Source organism: Bos indicus x Bos taurus, chromosome 13 (assembly GCF_003369695.1).
Source record: "Bos indicus x Bos taurus breed Angus x Brahman F1 hybrid chromosome 13, Bos_hybrid_MaternalHap_v2.0, whole genome shotgun sequence".
Lineage (NCBI taxonomy): Eukaryota > Metazoa > Chordata > Mammalia > Artiodactyla > Bovidae > Bos > Bos indicus x Bos taurus.
Genome location: NC_040088.1, coordinates 73,289,974 through 73,307,726, shown reverse-complemented (window position 1 = coordinate 73,307,726; position 17,753 = coordinate 73,289,974). Strand labels below are relative to the sequence as shown.

Genomic DNA, 17,753 nt, shown 5'->3' with positions numbered 1-17,753 from the left:
CAGGTGTGTGCAGGTCATGGCTGTTACGAGCTGAAATGTGTCCCCCTAAAAGCTCAAATGCTGAACCCCGGAGCCCCAGTATCTCAGGATGTGGTTGTTTTCGGAGATATAGCCCTTAAACAGATAATTATGTTAAAATAGAAGCCATGGGGCTGAGCCCTAGTCCAATCTGACCAATGTCTTTACAAGAAAAGGAGATTAGGCTGCAGAGGGTGACCAGGGCCACAGGCACACAGAGAGAAGGCCACATGAGGCCCAGAGGGCAGGCAGTGTTCATAAGCCAAGGAGAGAGGGAGGCTTCAGGACAAGCCTACTCTACAGAGACCTTGATCTTGGTCTTCTCGCCTCCAGGACTGCAAGCAAATAAATGTCTGCTGCTTAGGCCTCAAGTCTGTGATGTTCTGATAGTCCTGCTGCTGCTGCTGCTGCTGCTAAGTCGCTTCAGTCATGTCTGACTCTGTGTGACCCCAGAGACGGCAGCCCACCAGGCTCCCCCGTCCCTGGGATTCTCCAGGCAAGAACACTGGAGTGGGTTGCCATTTCCTTCTCCAATGCATGCAAGTGAACAGTGAAAGTGAAGTCACTCAGTCGTGTCCAACTCTTAGCGACCCCATGGACTGCAGCCTACCAGGCTCCTCCATCCTTGGGATTTTCCAGGCAGGAGTACTGGAGTGGGGTGCCATTGCCTTCTCTGTCTGATAGTCCTAGCAAACGAATATAAAGATTTTGCTTTAGTTCCCTGATACTACTACTACCAGTAAGTTTTCACTGTACGCCTGCTCTGTGAGAAACAGTTGAGTTTCTAGGAGCTGGGACACAGAATGATAAGGACATAGTCCGAGCCCAGGTCCTGCTCCTGCTTAGAGGGAGAAACCAAGATCACCAAACTCCAATTATGATGAATGCTGTGAAAGAGACAGAACCAAAAGCCAGAGGAAGACAAAATCATTCCACCTGAAAAGTGGGAGAGAAGAGGGATCAGAAAGAGCTTCATGGTGGATTCTGATGGGCGTGGAAAGGGGAGGACCTGAGATGATGGAGCAGCACAGGCAAAGGCCGGGAGACCCCAGAACCCAACACCCAGTGCGGACAGGGACCAGCGAGGCATCTGGCCAGGCGGGGGGAGACCAGGAGCTAAAGGCAGATGCAACTATGGAACTGGGAAGGAGCTCAGTGCCTCTGGGGACCAACAAGGGGGTCTAGACTTTAATTTCTAGAAAGGAAGATTAATGAAAATGAGGAAGCGAGATTAACAGGCAAAAGAGTGGATATACAGTGTGAGCGGCAGAGGATGATAAAGCCCACATCACTACCCACCTAAGAAATGTCTCTTCAAGGTCAACACACTTTACACTCTCATCAGCTACTTGCATCCTAATCCCAAGCACTTTATCACCTCTCGCCTCAAGACCTGGGTATAAGGAAGAGGTTGCCATCCACCCTGACTTTCAAGCTGGGGATGAGGGGACATGACCCTGTGGGTAAGTGTCACAACCCACGAGTGACTCGGGAAGAGAACTGAAGCCTGAGATGGAGCTGGAAGGTCAAAGCCCCAGGCTCGTGCAATTATCACCACGGCGTCACGTGCCCAGCTTCAAACACCCAGCATCTCATCAGAGCACCTTTCATCCCCTCTTTACCCCACTCAACACGCCTGAGACTTCACTCATCCCCAGCAAGGAAGGCCCCAGACCAGATCACAAAGAAGGGGACAAAGTCACTCTGAGCGTCTGAGTTTCTGAGCGTCTGAGAGCTCAGGAAAGAAAAAGCCACAAGGCCAGCTCCTAGTGTGCCAAGAGGCACTGAAGCATCCTGTATCGCCCTTCAGTCCCCCAGACAGTTTCACTCTCAGTCTTCTCTCCAAAGGTCTCTCCTTGGATGTTCAGGATTCAGGGCTTAGAAGGGATGATACTGACAAGTCGGCAAAGTAAACAATCAGCGCTATGGTGAAGATGATACTGGGAATCTACTGTCTCACTGGGCTCATCTCTAGAAACAAGCAAATGCAGTGGAAAAACAAGGTCCCAGAATTGAAGATTCGTCTTTTATCAGGGGCACAGGTCGATTAAACCACTGATCTCAAAGCAAGATTACACCTTTACACCCTTGCCACAGCCCCGAGGGGGAAATACACTTCACCCCACCCCCTTGACTTTCTGTTCAGACTTGCTTCCATCACGATATGAGGAGATGCTTGAAATGTGCTTGCGAGACCAGGTGTGCCTGATTCTACATTGGCCATGACCACACACCATTCCTAGGACAACCAGCTAGTCCCAGAGAGTGAGAGACTGACCTGGAACCCACCCGAAGCCTGAATCCAAACCCAGCCAGACCAGCCACGCAGCCAATATGCACAGGCACGAGGGACAGGGCATGTTGTTTTAAGCCACTGGACTGGACTGGGTTCTCTGTAGCATGACTGGAACAAGAGCTGATGAAGGAACATTCGGGCAGCAAAAATACCAGGAAGATTCACAAACTGAACAGACACAAACTCATCGCAAAGCAATCTCTTTCCCCGTCAGTTTCCAAAGAATGTTTTCAAAAGCATCTGAGTAGCCGTTTTCTTCACCTCAGCCCTCAGGTGCTGTCTTCCAATAAGAGATGAAGACAGCTCTTAAAATACCAAACGTGAGCAGAAAGCAACTACGGGTTTAAAACACAGACACCAGTAGAGAGATCTAAAAAGGGCTTGCTGGGTCAAAAGAAGGGAAAAATCTGAAACATCATGAGCCCTTTTCATAACTTTCAACACTGAGCACATAACACCTCGCTAGTCTTCTCATCTCAAAAGTTAATAAAAGATAAAAATAGTGAGATTTATGAAAAACAGAGCTGAAATTGGAAGAGGATTTATTTAGCTTTAGGGTCCAGAATAACATTTGGATAAAAAGCATCAGAAAAGGTTCAGGGGTTCACCATGGTGACTCTCAGTGTGGACAGCTCTGCAGCGCTATTATAAAACCCCCAGCACAGTGACAAAGAGAGACCCGGCAGCAAGGGTGGGCTGACATCTTCGCGTTCACTGCTGCACCGCCTCCTGTGCTATAAGGCACAACGCACACCAGTGGCTTTGCAAATAGCTAATGACTTGATTTCTCTTTTCCTTATGTGCAGCAGATTTTAGTCCTCTCGGGCAAATTTGCTGAGGAAAGTATACATCATGCCATGAACGGTCCAACGATCGGGCTTCTTAACACTGGGGCTGCAGCCCGACACCTCCAAACGGGTGCAACAGAGACGATGATGAATAGTTTCATCTCTGCCCGAGCTTATTCCCACCCAACTCTCAAGAAATGCAACTAAAGTCTTTGCTCAGTTTTCCTGCATGAAAACCTCTCAACAAAACAAACACTGGGAAAGTACCTTAAAATAACATGACGCTATCATCATCATCAGGAGGAAAGCAAAGAAATTCTGGATGTAGAAGTCTTACTTACTGCAGCCCTTTTCAGAGCTGGAAAGAATGTCTCTGGGACCACCACGATCCACGGCTACTGAGGACTGCAGCTCAACTCTGCTCGTGAGCAATAAGCGTTGTAGCCCCCAGAGCAGGCCAGGCTGCCTATATGGTACAAGGAAGCTTTCCTAAGATGATGCAGACCCCACTCTCAGACCGAGTAGCTCAGTGGCTATCCCAGGCCTTCAGAAGCTCCCCCTTCAACCCTGTGCAATGGTCACCTGCTGCTCCCTCCTCACGTGAAGGCCATCCAACTCAGGGTTCTGCAAAGACACACAGCTAAACCTCATCATCCTCACCAATGTTCAAGGGAGGCCTCAGTCCTCTGGGAAAGTTTTACCACCACAGATCTTAAAAAAAAAACCAGGATTCAGTAATCATCTCTGAATCACCTTCTCTCATGTGTAAGGACAGACAGACGCTATCAAAGCGTGAAATTCCAGGCTGAACCTCAAACCTGACATGGCTGATCCTCCACAGATGACACAAGTTTCCTACCAACTCAGCAAAAAAAATGGGACCACAAAGAAACGTGTATTTTGAAGCATAAAGTATGAACCATGGAGGCTATTACTGACATCTTTTCACCATGAATCTTGCCAAAAATACAGCCCATCACTGCCTAGCCTTTAAGACACACAGGAAAAGAATAATTCCAGTAGGAAATCAGTAGTTGGGAAACTTCTGAAGTCTAGCACGCTACACACATACTCTACAGTATTGCCAAGGGAAGTTTTTTTTTTGTAATTCATGTATCTTAACTGGAGGATAACTACTTTACAGTATTGTGATGGTTTCTGCCATACATCGCCATCAACATGAACCGGCCTCAGGCGCACACGTGTCCCCTCCCTCCTGAACCCTGTTCCTACCTTCCTTTCCACCCCAAGGCTCCGGGCTGTCACTGAGCACCAGCTCTGGGTGCCTTGCATCACACATCAAACTCCCACTGGCTATCCATTTCACATTTTTTTAAACACATTGCTTTTATATTGAGTTTAACAAAAAGCAGAAAGACAAAGTGGGAGCCCTTGAATATTAAACGGAATTTAACATATGTTGAGTCAAAAATGGAAAAAACTCCACAAGTGAGAGGAAATGCCTTAAGTATGAGCACCGTCTCTAAACACACAGCTTTAATGGCTAATAGCTCCCTTTTCTGTTCCTTTAAAATCCAACCAGAGTCCCAGCCCAACAAAGCACACAAGTGCCACGTTTGACAGAGAAAGGAAGGAGTTTACCTACTGAAGCAAGCACAGTAAGATTATGACACCTTTTTACAGTCCTTACTTTCAAAATATTTTGGGTTTCGTTCCACTTATTTGTCCATTCCTTGGTCAATTCTTGAACCTAAAAGAAAAAAAAAATATAAACGTCATTGCTCTATAAAAAAATTACTGTGATTTTCTTTTGAAAGTTTTCAAACTTTTATAGATTATAGAAGAACATACTATACCTTTTTAAATTAGATAGCAATGCTGCAGAGTACCATTACCAAATATAAATCAAACTAGCTGATCTCACCCTACAACCTACATTACGGCAAAGGAAAGAACAGAAAAAAAATCTGTCAAGCTGCCTAGAGCTTTACAGCAGTCTTTTTCAAGGTGCACTTAAATAAAAGCTGCTTCCTTGGATATTAACCAAAATTACACGTTCAAAGATGCCACCATCCCATTACATGGGTTAATTTTTCCTGATTATACTTTAGGTCCTAAGAAATGGTGATTTACTTTACTTTCTAATTAGATGTGATGATTAAATCACCTTGGAAACTGCCATTATCTTTTAGGAGATAATCTGCTTTTGTAGCTAATTAATAAGGTTTATAAATATCACTTTATCTTTTTTTTTAAAGGTAGCTCCTTAACTGACTCTTAGTAAAGGTAAAAATATCTTTTTGATAATAATCAGCTTCTTTCCAGTCTGCAGTAACTTAAGGGAGAAAATATCCCCCACTGTCAAACACAGCACAGTTGGAAATAGCTTCTCAGTTAATGAAAATACTCTGCTAGTTCCACACAACTTTTTTAATGACCTGAGTGAGTGAGTCATTAAGAAGTAAAGTGATACCTGATTGAGAGGTAGAAAAAAAGAATGGAAAATTCTGTCAAAAGGAATATACTTCGGATTAAAAGCGAGTGACCTCCGCGGGGCTGGGGGAGTGCGGGGCACACACCCTCCCGAAGCCTCTTCCCTTCCGCCCTTCAGTGTTCCTGCCACCTCCCCACCCAGCAGCAGACGCCATCCCAGTTCACCTGACTGGTCTCCCTACCAGTAAGTTACCCTGTTCAACCAGGTCAAAGTGGAAGCACAGCATACACTGGATTACGTGCTCAATGCTAAGAGGAAGATGCTTTCCACAGGCCTTAGGTATCATAAACAGAAAGGACGTGAGTCAGCAACCTTCAAGAAAGGCTGTGTTCATTACTGACAAAAAAGGAGGGACTGGAGTGATAGTTTATCCGAGAGCAAAACCAAAACACCTCTCACTCACCTTGTTCATTCAACGGCTAGACATTTTACTCCTCGATTTACCGCAAACACCCTGGAGAAGGAAATGGCAACCCACCCCAGCATTCTTGCCTGGAGAATCCCATGGACAGAGGAGCCTAATGGGCTGCTGTCCTTGGGGTCGCTAGGACAAGGTTGGACACGGCTGAGCAACAGAACACTTACCGCAAACAACTACAGGAGTTCTAAGGTAGCATTTTTTTTAAAATAAAATATCTTCCTGAAAATGATACAAATAAACTTATTTACAAAACAGGAAGAGGCTTAGAGAAGGAGAATGAACTTATGGTTGCAGGCTGGGGCGAGAGAGGAGGGTGGGTAGTTAGGGAACTTGGGAAGGACGTGTACACACTGCTGTATTTAAAATGGATAACCAGCAAGGACCTGCTGTACAGCACAGCGGACTCTGCTCAGCGTGATGTGCAGCCTGGATGGGAGGGGGTGTGGGGGAGAATGCATACATGTGTATGTACGGCTGAATCCCTTCACTGTTCACCTGAAACTATCACAACACTGTTTGTTAATCAGCTATACCCCAATACAAAACAAAAGGTTTTAAAAATATATCTTCTTTAACTGGGCTTCCCTGGTAGCTCAGCTGGTAAAGAATATGCCTGCAATGCAGGAGACCCCAGTTCAATTCCTGGGTTGGGAAGATCCCCTGGAGAAGTAGCCTACCCACTCCAGTATTCTTGGGCTTCCCTGGTGGCTCAGACTGTAAAGAATCTGCCTGCAGTGCAGGAGACCTGGGTTTGATCCCTGGGCTGGAAGGATCCACTGGAGGAGGGCATGGCAACCCACTCCAGTATTCTTGCCTGGAGAATCCCCACAGACAGAGAAGCCTGTGTGCTACAGTCCAGGGGGTCACAGAGTCAGACACAACTGAGTGACTAAGCACATACACACGTCTTCTTTAGTTATTAATGTCAAGTCTATCATCTTCTTAGTAAGAGAAGAAATAGGACTGAGCCTCTGTAACTTTTCGTGCTCACTGGTACTTGTCAGGCAAGGCTGTCCTGCCCGCCCCCCTGGACCAGCCACACACACAGGCTCTCCTTTCATCACTCAAGTGACGCCAACCCCATGGGTCACAGGGCTTTTTGTGTTGGAAAAGCTTTCAGAGAGGGAATATTTCTACACCTTCTCTCCCTACAGACGTAGAAGAGACTGGGGTGATGAATTTACTGATTTATAATAATCAGTTAACAGATTCTCATTGGCAATTTATCTGAGAAACACCAAGTATTTAACAAAGCATGCTTTGGGATTTTACCAACAGGTAAGTTCTCCCTAAAGAAACATAAGCCAATTAATCCTTTTCCAATTCAATCAAATAATTCCAGCTTTCAAAGAACTGTAAGTATGCCTTCGGTTTCTTTTACCACTGAATTTAAACCAAATAATCTTCATTTTTAAAATTCAAGAAAAAAAAAACGCAAAGTCTGATAGCACCTCTCACAATGTGACCAGGTGATAAGATTTACAGCCAAGTGGATGGCAAACAAATTTAAAAGGTCAGCAAAGGAAGAGATGAAAATTTAGAAAATGTTGTTAACAAGAGTCACGTCTGTCCGCACATGTATAACAATTCAAATTAAAATGTTTATTGGTTTCTATTAACTTGCTAGGTATTCCTGAAAACTATCAGTAAGAAATAATTTAAGACCATATTCAGACACATCAAGGGTTTCCCTGGTGGCTCAGATGGTAAAGACTCTGCCTGCAATGCAGAAGACCTGGGTTCAATCCCTAGGTCAGGAAGATCCCCTGAAGAAAGAATGGCAACCCACTCCAGTATTCTTTGCCTGGAGAATTTCAGGGACAGAGGAGCCAGTGGGCTGGGACAGTCCACAGGATAACAAAGAGTTGGATACAACTGAGTGATGAACACACACAATCCAGACACATCCATCAAAGTCCTCAAAATTAAAATCTGAAGTACCAAAATACAAAATGTCAAGAGAAAAACAGGGGTTAAAAAACTAATGTTTTCACTAATGCTATTATCAGCAAATTAATCAGCATAATTACCCAGGAAGTGTCAACAAGTTCCTAACTACACTCTTGATTTGTATCTTCAATACTGTGTATTCTTGAAAGAGCTTTGCCAACAGAATCCTATTTTCTTTCTCAATCTGCTTTAACCATTTGGCACAGTGGACAAAATCCACTCTGAAAACATTATCAATACCTGTTTCTCTTTTCACAGAAGGTCTTTTTCTTTTAAAAAGAAAAAAAAAAAAAAAAAGATAGTATAGAAGCAGGTCATCCGTGAAACTAGTTTTCAGAAAGCACCAGCACTAACACTGGCTTCAGCCCAAAACACCCTCCCCCCAGCCTCAAATCCCACTTTGCTTAAAGCAACGAAGCACCTTCACGGAGTATTCAGTGATTCCCTAAGTGCTGCAATTCCCACTAATAAGTAGAAGGATGGCCAAAAAACCCCACGGTGAGGCTGTGGGGACCAGCATGTGAACACAGCCTCCCTTTCCTGAAGTGCAGCCTCACCGCCTCGTGCAATGGCCCAGTCTCAGCTGTATTCAGCCCTCGCTGCTGCTGCTGCTGCTAAGTCACTTCAGTCGTGTCTGACTCTGTGCGACCCCAGAGACAGCAGCCCACCAGGCGCTCCAGTCCCCGGGATTCTCCAGGCTCCCCCGTCCCCGGGATTCTCCAGGCAATAACACTGGAGTGTGGTGCCATTTCCTTCTCCAATGCATGAAAATGAAAAGTGAAAGTGAAGTCACTCAGTCGTGTCTGACTCTTTGAGACCCCATGGACTGCAGCCCACCAGGCTCCTCCGTCCATGGGATTTTCCAGGCAAGAGTACTGAAGTGGGGTGCCACTGCCTTCTCCAATTCAACCCTTGACTACCAGACAAACCCCATCTATTAAATCACAGAGGACACAGGAGATACACCGGAAGTCAGCGAGTGTGGGTCTTTAAAAACAGGGTGGGAGCGTTAACTGTCATGAAGAGAGAAACTGAATGTCAGACAGCAAGTCCTGGGCTGGCCAAAAAGTTTGTTTGGGTTTTCCCATGACATCTTGGGGACAAACCTGAACAAACTTTCTGGCTAACCCAATACTAAAAAAGTATCCACTTAAAATAGTGAAACTTAAAAAATAAATAAATAAAATAGTGAAACTTACGATAAAAAAAAAAAAAAAAACAAGTTATGGTGTCACTTACTCTGGCTTCATTCTGCTGAAGTTTCTCCTCCATACTTAAGGCTGTGGGGGAGTCCAGGAGGGCAATCTGCAATGCAAACCACAAAAGGCAGAGGCAATGAGTGTACACCGATAATCTAGAGGAACGATCTGTCCTGACACTGTAAACCATCAAAAACTGCCATATAAACAAACAGAGGTGAAAAGTATTTTCCCACACCTCCCTCAAAGTGTTAGTCACCACGAAGTCTTTAATCCACAAGGTACATGCCTCGTAATATTCAAAAAACCACAGCATCCTGGTAAAACTACATTTGCAACACAAATCAGCAAAGGCAAAGAAAAAGACAAACACGTAACTGGCTGACATTTTATCAAAATCAAACAGTCTAAATCCCTAGATCCTGAAAGACTCTTCCGTTTTGAATTTGCACCAAGTACAGGTTCAAAAAGAGGGGTTATCCAACCAGAGGGTTCTGAGATTTATCCACACTGACACGTGCAAATGACCGTCCTTTACACCACTGCTGGGTCACACAGTGACAGGGAGGCTGGCCACAGTCTGTGTCCATTTCCTCATCTGTGTTGCAAAGATGGATGCGAGAGTGATAAACTCCCAAATCAGGTTCACCCTGGGGGGACGAGGCAAGGCAGAGACGGGGGAGTGAAACACAGTCAGGTGGGGCACAGGGGGCTTTGACTGCATTCGTAACTCACAACCCGGAGGCAGAACACGGGGCTCCAGACGAGGCTACCTGAAAGGAAGACGGAAGGGGGTCTCCCTCTCCACCTCTCCAGGCCACGGGCAACCCGTCTCACCCATTCTGCTACATAACTGTGCAGTCATTCTGGGCACATGCAAGTGCGCTTATGTTGCTTTTCAAACATAACAGCATGAACGCTATTCTGAATATTGCCTTTTTCATCTCACAATCTTGGGAAAAACTCAGTACAAATAAATCTATTTTATTCTTTGTAACAACTCCAGTTCCACCGCACAGCGCTCCACTGTGTGGTTATTCAACAATTTATGTCCACAATTTCCTCTTAATGGACTGGTAGTTTTTTCTCATCTTCTGCTTTACCAGAAGATAAGTCACTGATACAGGGACTTATCTTATACCAGCTGCCTACAGTATGCATGGCAGTATCAACAGAATAAATTTCTAGAAGGGCATTTGTTAATCATCTATATGCACGACTTTTTTTCATTGTCTCTCCTCCACGGAGGCTTTCACATTTCCTTGACTACCTGGTCTGCTTTTGCCCATCTTCACAAACACCCTATCACCTGGTTTTACTCTGTGACCCTCCCTGAGATGCTGTCCACCTTGAAAGTTTACACATAATGACACTTTTATTATACAGCTATTATTCAAAGTTTATCTGCGACTTCAGCTACACAAATGAGAAATCCTTTCTCCTTCCACCTTCTCTAACTCATTGCCTTCTTTGCTTCCTGGACTGTTCTTGCCTATTTCTATGTTGTTAATTTTCTTGCTATCTTCAGAGACATTTAAGAGAGAAAAGTTAATGGACATTTTCTCTCTGCCAAACTCAAAGCAGAAGTCTGAAAAGATGCTTTAAATATAACAAAAGAGAACATGTGAAAAGAGAAGATACCCAAACGCCTGACTGCATTAATCATCGGAGACACGGAAACTACAATCATTCTGTGACACCACGATGCCCCCTCAGAATGGCCTATAATGAAGAACAGATACCACCAGGCACTGGCAAGGAACTGGCACTTTCACATACTGATGGTGGAATATAAGTTGGTATAAAAACCTTTAAAAATTATTTTGCAGTTATCTACTAAAACCAAACACTATGTACCCCTTCTCACACAGACTCCACTCTTAACAGAAATGAAGTATAAACTTAACAGAAATGAAGCTGCTGCTGCTGCTGCTGCTAAGTCGCTTCAGTCATGTCTGACTCTGTGCGACCCCATAAACGGCAGCCCACCAGGCTCCCCTGTCCCCGGGATTCTCCAGGCAAGAACACTGGAGTGGGTTGCCATTTCCTTCTCCAATGCATGAAAGTGAAAAGTCAAAGTGAAGTCGCTCAGTCGTGTCCGACTCTTCACGACCCCATGGACTGCAGCCTACCAGGCTCCTCTGTCCATGGGATTTTCCAGGCAAGAGCACTGGAGTGGGGTGCCATTGCCTTCTCCGGAAATGAAGCTGGATGTTCACAAAAAGACACGTAGAAGACAGTCCACAGCAGCAGCAACAGCAGCAAAGAGAAAATCTCCAAAGCCCATCAAACAGAATGGGTGAGCTGGCACACACGCGTGTGACGGAGCGCAGCACAGCGGTGCTCATACATGGATCTGAACCCACATGCTCCACCGTGCAGGAATCTCACAAGGCCTCAGACGGAAGCTGGTCATGATTATCCAGGGCCAGCACACTCCCGGCGGCCGCATTAGGCCCCTCAGTCTGTCCTCTGCTCTCACTGTCACTTTTCCCCTTGTCCCTGAACTTGTCACCTCCCCAGGCTGTACCGCAGGCCAGCACCCTTGCACGTCTGCAACCTTATGAAATGGGTTTTTTGTAGGTCTATGTGTTGCAATGCCATAAATCTGATCTTATATAAAAGCGAGAGCAAGAGTATGTACTACATGATTACATTTATATAAAGAACAAAAAGAGGCAAAACTAAAAACTAACCCTGCCTGAAGAAGTCAGGATAGAGGGTACCCTTGAGGGGAAGGGCAGGCGGGTCTAGGAGAGGAAGGTGAAGAGAGCTTCTAGGGCACTGGGGAACGTTCTGCTTCTTGATAGCATGCAGGTCACATGGGTGAATACAGCTTGTGAAAATTCATGGATACGTACACTCAGAATGGGTGTCATTCTTCAGCGCAGCGTTCACATGGATGCATATATACATACATACCACCACACATTTATCTGTCTATAATCTATGCAGCAGGAGAAGCAGATACGTGTCAGAATCTTTCGCTGTGTTTAAACTGTGCTTTTGAAATTCTGATACACGTGGCATTTTGCATTGGCAAATTATTAAACATAAAATTATTAAAAGCAGGAGCTTTTATCTGGCTGTACTTCAACAACCCAAAAATGGAGCTCTGACTTGAACAGCATTTTCAATGAACCACAGCAGCCATCTGGAACAGGATACTGTGGGAAAACAAGAATGTCACCAAAAAATTTTATACAGAGATTTTTCTAATGAGCGCTTAAGAACCCCTGCTTATTTTATTGAGCATCAAAAATTTAATTAATTTTGGATAAGCTTGTATTGTCTCACAACAATTTATAGCCTCATGGTGCAATAAATTATTTTAAATTGGACTCGTTTTTATTGTAACGTATTGTTTTTCAGAGTTCTTCACTGTATCCTAAAATAGACAACAATCTTTTCCATCCTTATCCCCAAAACTACAGTAACTAAAATAATCCTTTAATGACTGTGGTGGTCTTTGGCCATGAAAGAAAAAGACAAGGGAAGATCAGAAAATATATGGCAACTGGCATATACGACACCTCTGAGACATTCCTAAGACAGAATCTGTAAAAGTTTGAATGAAGTTCTTCCGTTGGTGTGATAAGGCTCCTTTCGAGGACGTTCTCAGTTTAACATTTAACAGGCTGATCTTTCTTTTCCTCCGTTCTCATGACTTACTAAATGGTAACTACAAGAATGTTCCAGTCCTTCCCTTCACACGCAGTAGTCTGGGTAACTCTATCAAACCACCTTTATATGTTTACCTCAGACAAGTATTTTTAAAACACTGAAAAAAGATCCCAGTAACAGAGCATATAAATGAACATGACAGCTGTGGCTGGCGTCATCAGTGATTCGAGCCTGGTAACATCATGAGCTGCTGGACTCATCATGCTGAGGCTTCCACGCACACACAGGGAAGTTCCCCATCAGTAAGCACAGCTGGGACCTCCCTGGTGGTCCCGGGTTAAGACTCTGAGTTGCCAATGCAGGGGGCAAGGGTTCGATCCCTGGTCAAGGTACTAATCCCATATGCAAAGCAGCACACCCAAAAGATTAAAAAAAAAAGAGTACAATTATGTGGAGCTATTTTTAGGTGCAGAGATCAGCTCCCAGCCCACTCTAGTCCCCCAGTTTAGAGGACAGCGACTCTCGGGGCTTTCAGGACGCGGGAAACTCTGTGAGGCTCTTGGCCTGTTGAGTCTCATGAGTCAAACTGCTCACAGGATGCCAAGGGCTTCAAGGGCCCCATGCTCCTGGAGGGAACGCTGCTCTGAAGACAGCTCTGTACATTTGAAGAAAAGCTGGGTTCTTTTTTTTTTTTAATGATACACTTCAGACATCCATTCATGGGTTAGGAAAATGGGAAGAAATGTATCTTGTTTTGCTGGGGGCTGTTTTTCTTGGCCACATCATGCAGCATGCAGGATCTTAGCTCCCCAGCCAGGGACCAAACCCATGCCCCATGCTTTGGAAGCACAGTCTCAATTATTCAACCACCAGGTAAGTCCCTCTTTATCTCTAACTCCACTTTAACTCGAGTGTTTTAAAAAGTGATCCTGACTTTCTCTCTTGACTGTGTCTAAACCAACCAGCACGGATCACACTGTCATCACAGAACGTAGCTTGCTACACACACCATGCAGAAGACTATGGTGAAAAGGACAAGGCTCCTTCACAAAAACCCCAAAGGATCCTGAAGGAAGGCTGTTTCCGCCATCACCTGGGGGCCCAGGCACATCACCTCAGCCAGGCCACAGGGATGTCTCAGGACCCCGCATCACTATAACCACTGCTGTAAGGAGCAGTACCAAAGACAGACTCAGAAAGGGGCTCAAATGAGTCTCTCATTCTGTTAAAATACATCTAAGTCATAAAATGCTTCAGTAGAATTTTAAACATTGCTCCAAGCACCTCGATTTCCTTGCACTAATGGAGATTATGCTGCTAATCCTACTGCATGCTAAATCTCCATCCATAATTGATAACTATTAGGTAGTTAATCATCTCGGGTTTAGTGGATAAAATCTTAAGCACAGAGCATATAATGAATTCGAAGGCCAACAGGAGGGTGATGTTAAGGAGAGACCGGGCTAACTCACTCAAAGCTTTACTTAGCACTTATTTACTCAAATCAATACGACTCCCGAGATGAGTGTCTCATTAAGATCTAGAAATAGATGCCATTACTCAAAGAAAATTACCCGTAAGTCTGAGAAAAAAGCCAACCTGATTCCCCTGGGCAAGCAGCGTCTTCAGCCTGGCTATTTCGGCTCGCAGTTCACGAATGAGTTTGACGTTGGCATCCTCATTAATGGTAGGCTTGTTGATGATGTTTTTGGCTCTATTTGCATAGCGAAGAGTACTTAGGGTTTCTCCGTAATTGACATCAGCAGGTGAAATGGCTGTGAAGAATGAATTCAAAAAATAATTTATCCAGCACTCTGTTTCATTTAACACAAAGTTGTTTTGTAATTTAAAAGTCAGATTAACCCCAGATTGCTGGATAGACTAAATATTCATTACTGCAGTCATGAATATTACAAATTATCTGGGACTCATAGGAAAGGTGCTCACTATGCCAAATTAAATGCCATTTCACTCTTCTTAAGTTTAGAATCAGCCATCTAACCAAATCTAAAACGAGACTGGAAACACTCCATTGCAGCTTAGGGAGTTTCCTCTGTTGAACATATAAGTAGAGTATTTCAAGACTATTTACACTTCTCAAGATAAAGCAGAAATTTAAATCCTTTTGAAAGAGTTCTGGCAAAACCTACCACCTATGAAAACCCAGAGTATGATAATTTTTGTAAAGAATCTGTAGATCAGCTAACACTCCTCCTCCCAAAGCTTTGGTTGATCACATCCCCACCTCAACCCCAACAAACTTTAGACCTAAAGTTACTACACAATTGCATCTGGGGTGCACACCCCTGGGAAGACCCCTGGCCTCCACAGGGACTGCACAACTTGGGCAGGAGGAGACCCGGAGACAAGAAAAGAGGGTGGGGGTGGAGCTGAAGAGAAATTCTCAACAGTTATCTCCCCTTTGCACATTTCCCCTCTGTTCTGCTTCTTCCTGTTAATTAGTGAAAATATAGATGTATATTATTGTTATCATATATACCACACTTTTTCCTCTCAATTCTTAATCTTAAATTCCTTATTTTCTGCTTTTAAATAGAAAAACAAAGTTGGGTTATTTCTAGTTTATGTCTAGAGTTGGCATGAGTTGGCAGAGTTGGAAGTTTCTGTCCTATACTTTAAGCACAACTGAGGATCATCCTGCACGGATATCAGCTTGCATAACCAAGAAAACAGCAAGTTAATGTAACCAGGAAGAGGCAGAAAGAGTCAATAATACCATACTGTAAACTGGATCACAGTAAGTACTTTTCTTCAAAATAGAAAACTATTTTTTTTTTAATAAAGAGGTGCTACTTCCTAATGAAATACTTAAAACAGCTATAATCAATTCACATGAAACACTATACGTTGAGAAGAAAAAAAACAAAAATTCTTACTGGCTATCATGATAGTTTTAGAGTTTCCGCCGAGGCTGTCTTTCAACAACCAAGTCAAAACAGAATCCCTGTAAGGCACAAAAACTTGCTTCTTCTTTACTAGAGGGTTTGATGCATCCTGAGATAAATCAGCTGCAGGGAGAAAGAAAAGGTGGGGAAGGCAAAGACAATTATTAAAGGTTTTTTTTCCTTCTTGAATTTGGCTTCAAAAAACCTTGAAGCTATTACTCTAGTTTGTAACACAAACATTAAACCTAAGCTCTTCATGCCACTATGCAGCATGGAGAACGAGAGGAGGCAGGAGACCAGTGTGAACCTACCTAAGGCAGAAATAACGTTTCCCAGCGTCACAAGGGACTTGTTGATGTTGCCCCCTTCCTTCAGCCGGACCCCGGTGGCACCAGTGGCGTCCGCCCGCTCACTTCCCGCAAGGTCGACCAAGTGGATCTTACTCACGGTTTCAGACGGCATTTCAGAATCAAATTTGGCCTATGGTAAAATATAAATGCAAAATGGAAGAGGTATAAAGGACACCAATGTTTATATAACATTGTGTGTTTGTTTTTCTTCTCTGTCATTCATACTTATTAATCTTCTCTCCCCAACTAGATTATTATTTCTTAACAGGAACAAAATCTTTTACATCCTCACTGATAACTAGCATTGGACTGGCAACATATTTAGCAATCAAATTCTTAGTTGACTCTTTTTTTTTTTTGACTCTTATATCAGAATATAAATTAACAATGTTGTGATAATTTTGGGTGTACATGAGAGTAACTCAGCCATACATATACATGGACCCATCCCCCCCGCAAACTCCCCTCCCATCCAGGCTGCCACATATGTTTATGTGTTTATAACACAAGTTCAAGGGCTTCCCTCATAGCTCAGTTGGTAAAGAATCTGCCTACAATGCAGGAGACCCTGGTTTGATCCCTGGGTTGGGAAGATCCCCTGGAGAAGAAAATGGCAACCCACTCCAGTATTCTTGCCTGGAGAATCTCACGGACAGAGGAGCTTGGCAGGCTACCGTCCATGGGGTCACAAGAGTCAGACATGACTTAGCGACTAAACCACCAAACAAGTTCTAATTATTTTCCACTCCTCACTGTGACCTCTCAGGGTAGATTTTTTTTTCTTAATTTTGTTGTTTCACTGGGCTTCTTCCTGATTACAATAATTATACTGGATACAATAGAAGCCTACCATACGTGAGTCTTAAACTTTCTGAAGAACCACGAATTCCATTATCCAAATCACTCATTCAACAAGGGCTGAGTCTGACCCTGGCAAAGAACAAAGCTAGGCCCTGAGGGGCACTCACTCCATAAAGAAAAATGTAAGTAAACAAATAATTAGTTTTGCTCTCACCTAAAATCTTGAACAGGACAAGCACAATGGTTTTCCAAAATATGATAAACATAGACAATTATGTGAAAGATCATCCAACCGTTATTTGATGTTAAAATACAATTTGTTTCACAATTATAAAATAGCAAAAATCTTAAATATTGATTCTGAATTTTACCAAAATCTTACTTTCCCAAGACTTTTAACCTATGTTTTACAGTCTGAACCAAAATGCCAAGAAGAAATTACTGCATTTTGATACAAAAGCAAGCCTCTTAGGAACTAGGGATGGCCACATCCTAATCCACATTAACCAGAAAACAGGAGAAAAACCAGTCAACTGAATAAAAGATACATTTCTGGAGAATTTATCAGGAGTTGTTCCAATTGACCTTGGAGAATTTTTTCATCTTCTTTGTTCTCTGATCCCCCTCATGAATTATGCAAGTCTTTCTACCTGATATGCTCAATGGCTAACACAGGCCAGACTCCCCCAAACTCCTAATACGGGCTGAGCGCCGAGAGGACCCTACACTTTCAGGCTCATTGGTTTAACTGGCCTCGGTGTTAACATTATTTCCCCCTAACATTATTTCATTTCCATGTGTGTTCTAAACGCTCTCCACCTCCAGATCAGAACATTAATACTTAAAAACATCCCTTGTCCTTTAATATCATCACAATTAGCATTGTGGGGTGAATTCCACGGAGCCATACAGGACCACCCACCTTAGACCACTCAAGGTGATGAG

At 43.7% G+C, this 17,753-nt stretch overlaps 1 protein-coding gene across 3 annotated transcripts in view; it reads right to left on the bottom strand.

Annotated features, from left to right (window-relative positions):
• The window catches only part of KIF16B (kinesin family member 16B), a 307,139-nt gene that overhangs the window by 223,636 nt on the left and 65,750 nt on the right, over positions 1-17,753 (bottom strand). For all 3 annotated transcript variants that reach the window (XM_027560267.1, XM_027560268.1, XM_027560269.1), the window contains exons 8-12: positions 15,969-16,137; positions 15,649-15,780; positions 14,351-14,526; positions 9,168-9,233; positions 4,754-4,813 (exon numbers count right to left, since the gene is read on the bottom strand). In XM_027560267.1, coding sequence (XP_027416068.1) covers positions 4,754-4,813; positions 9,168-9,233; positions 14,351-14,526; positions 15,649-15,780; positions 15,969-16,137 — 603 coding nt within the window. The remainder of the gene's footprint in view (positions 1-4,753; positions 4,814-9,167; positions 9,234-14,350; positions 14,527-15,648; positions 15,781-15,968; positions 16,138-17,753) is intronic.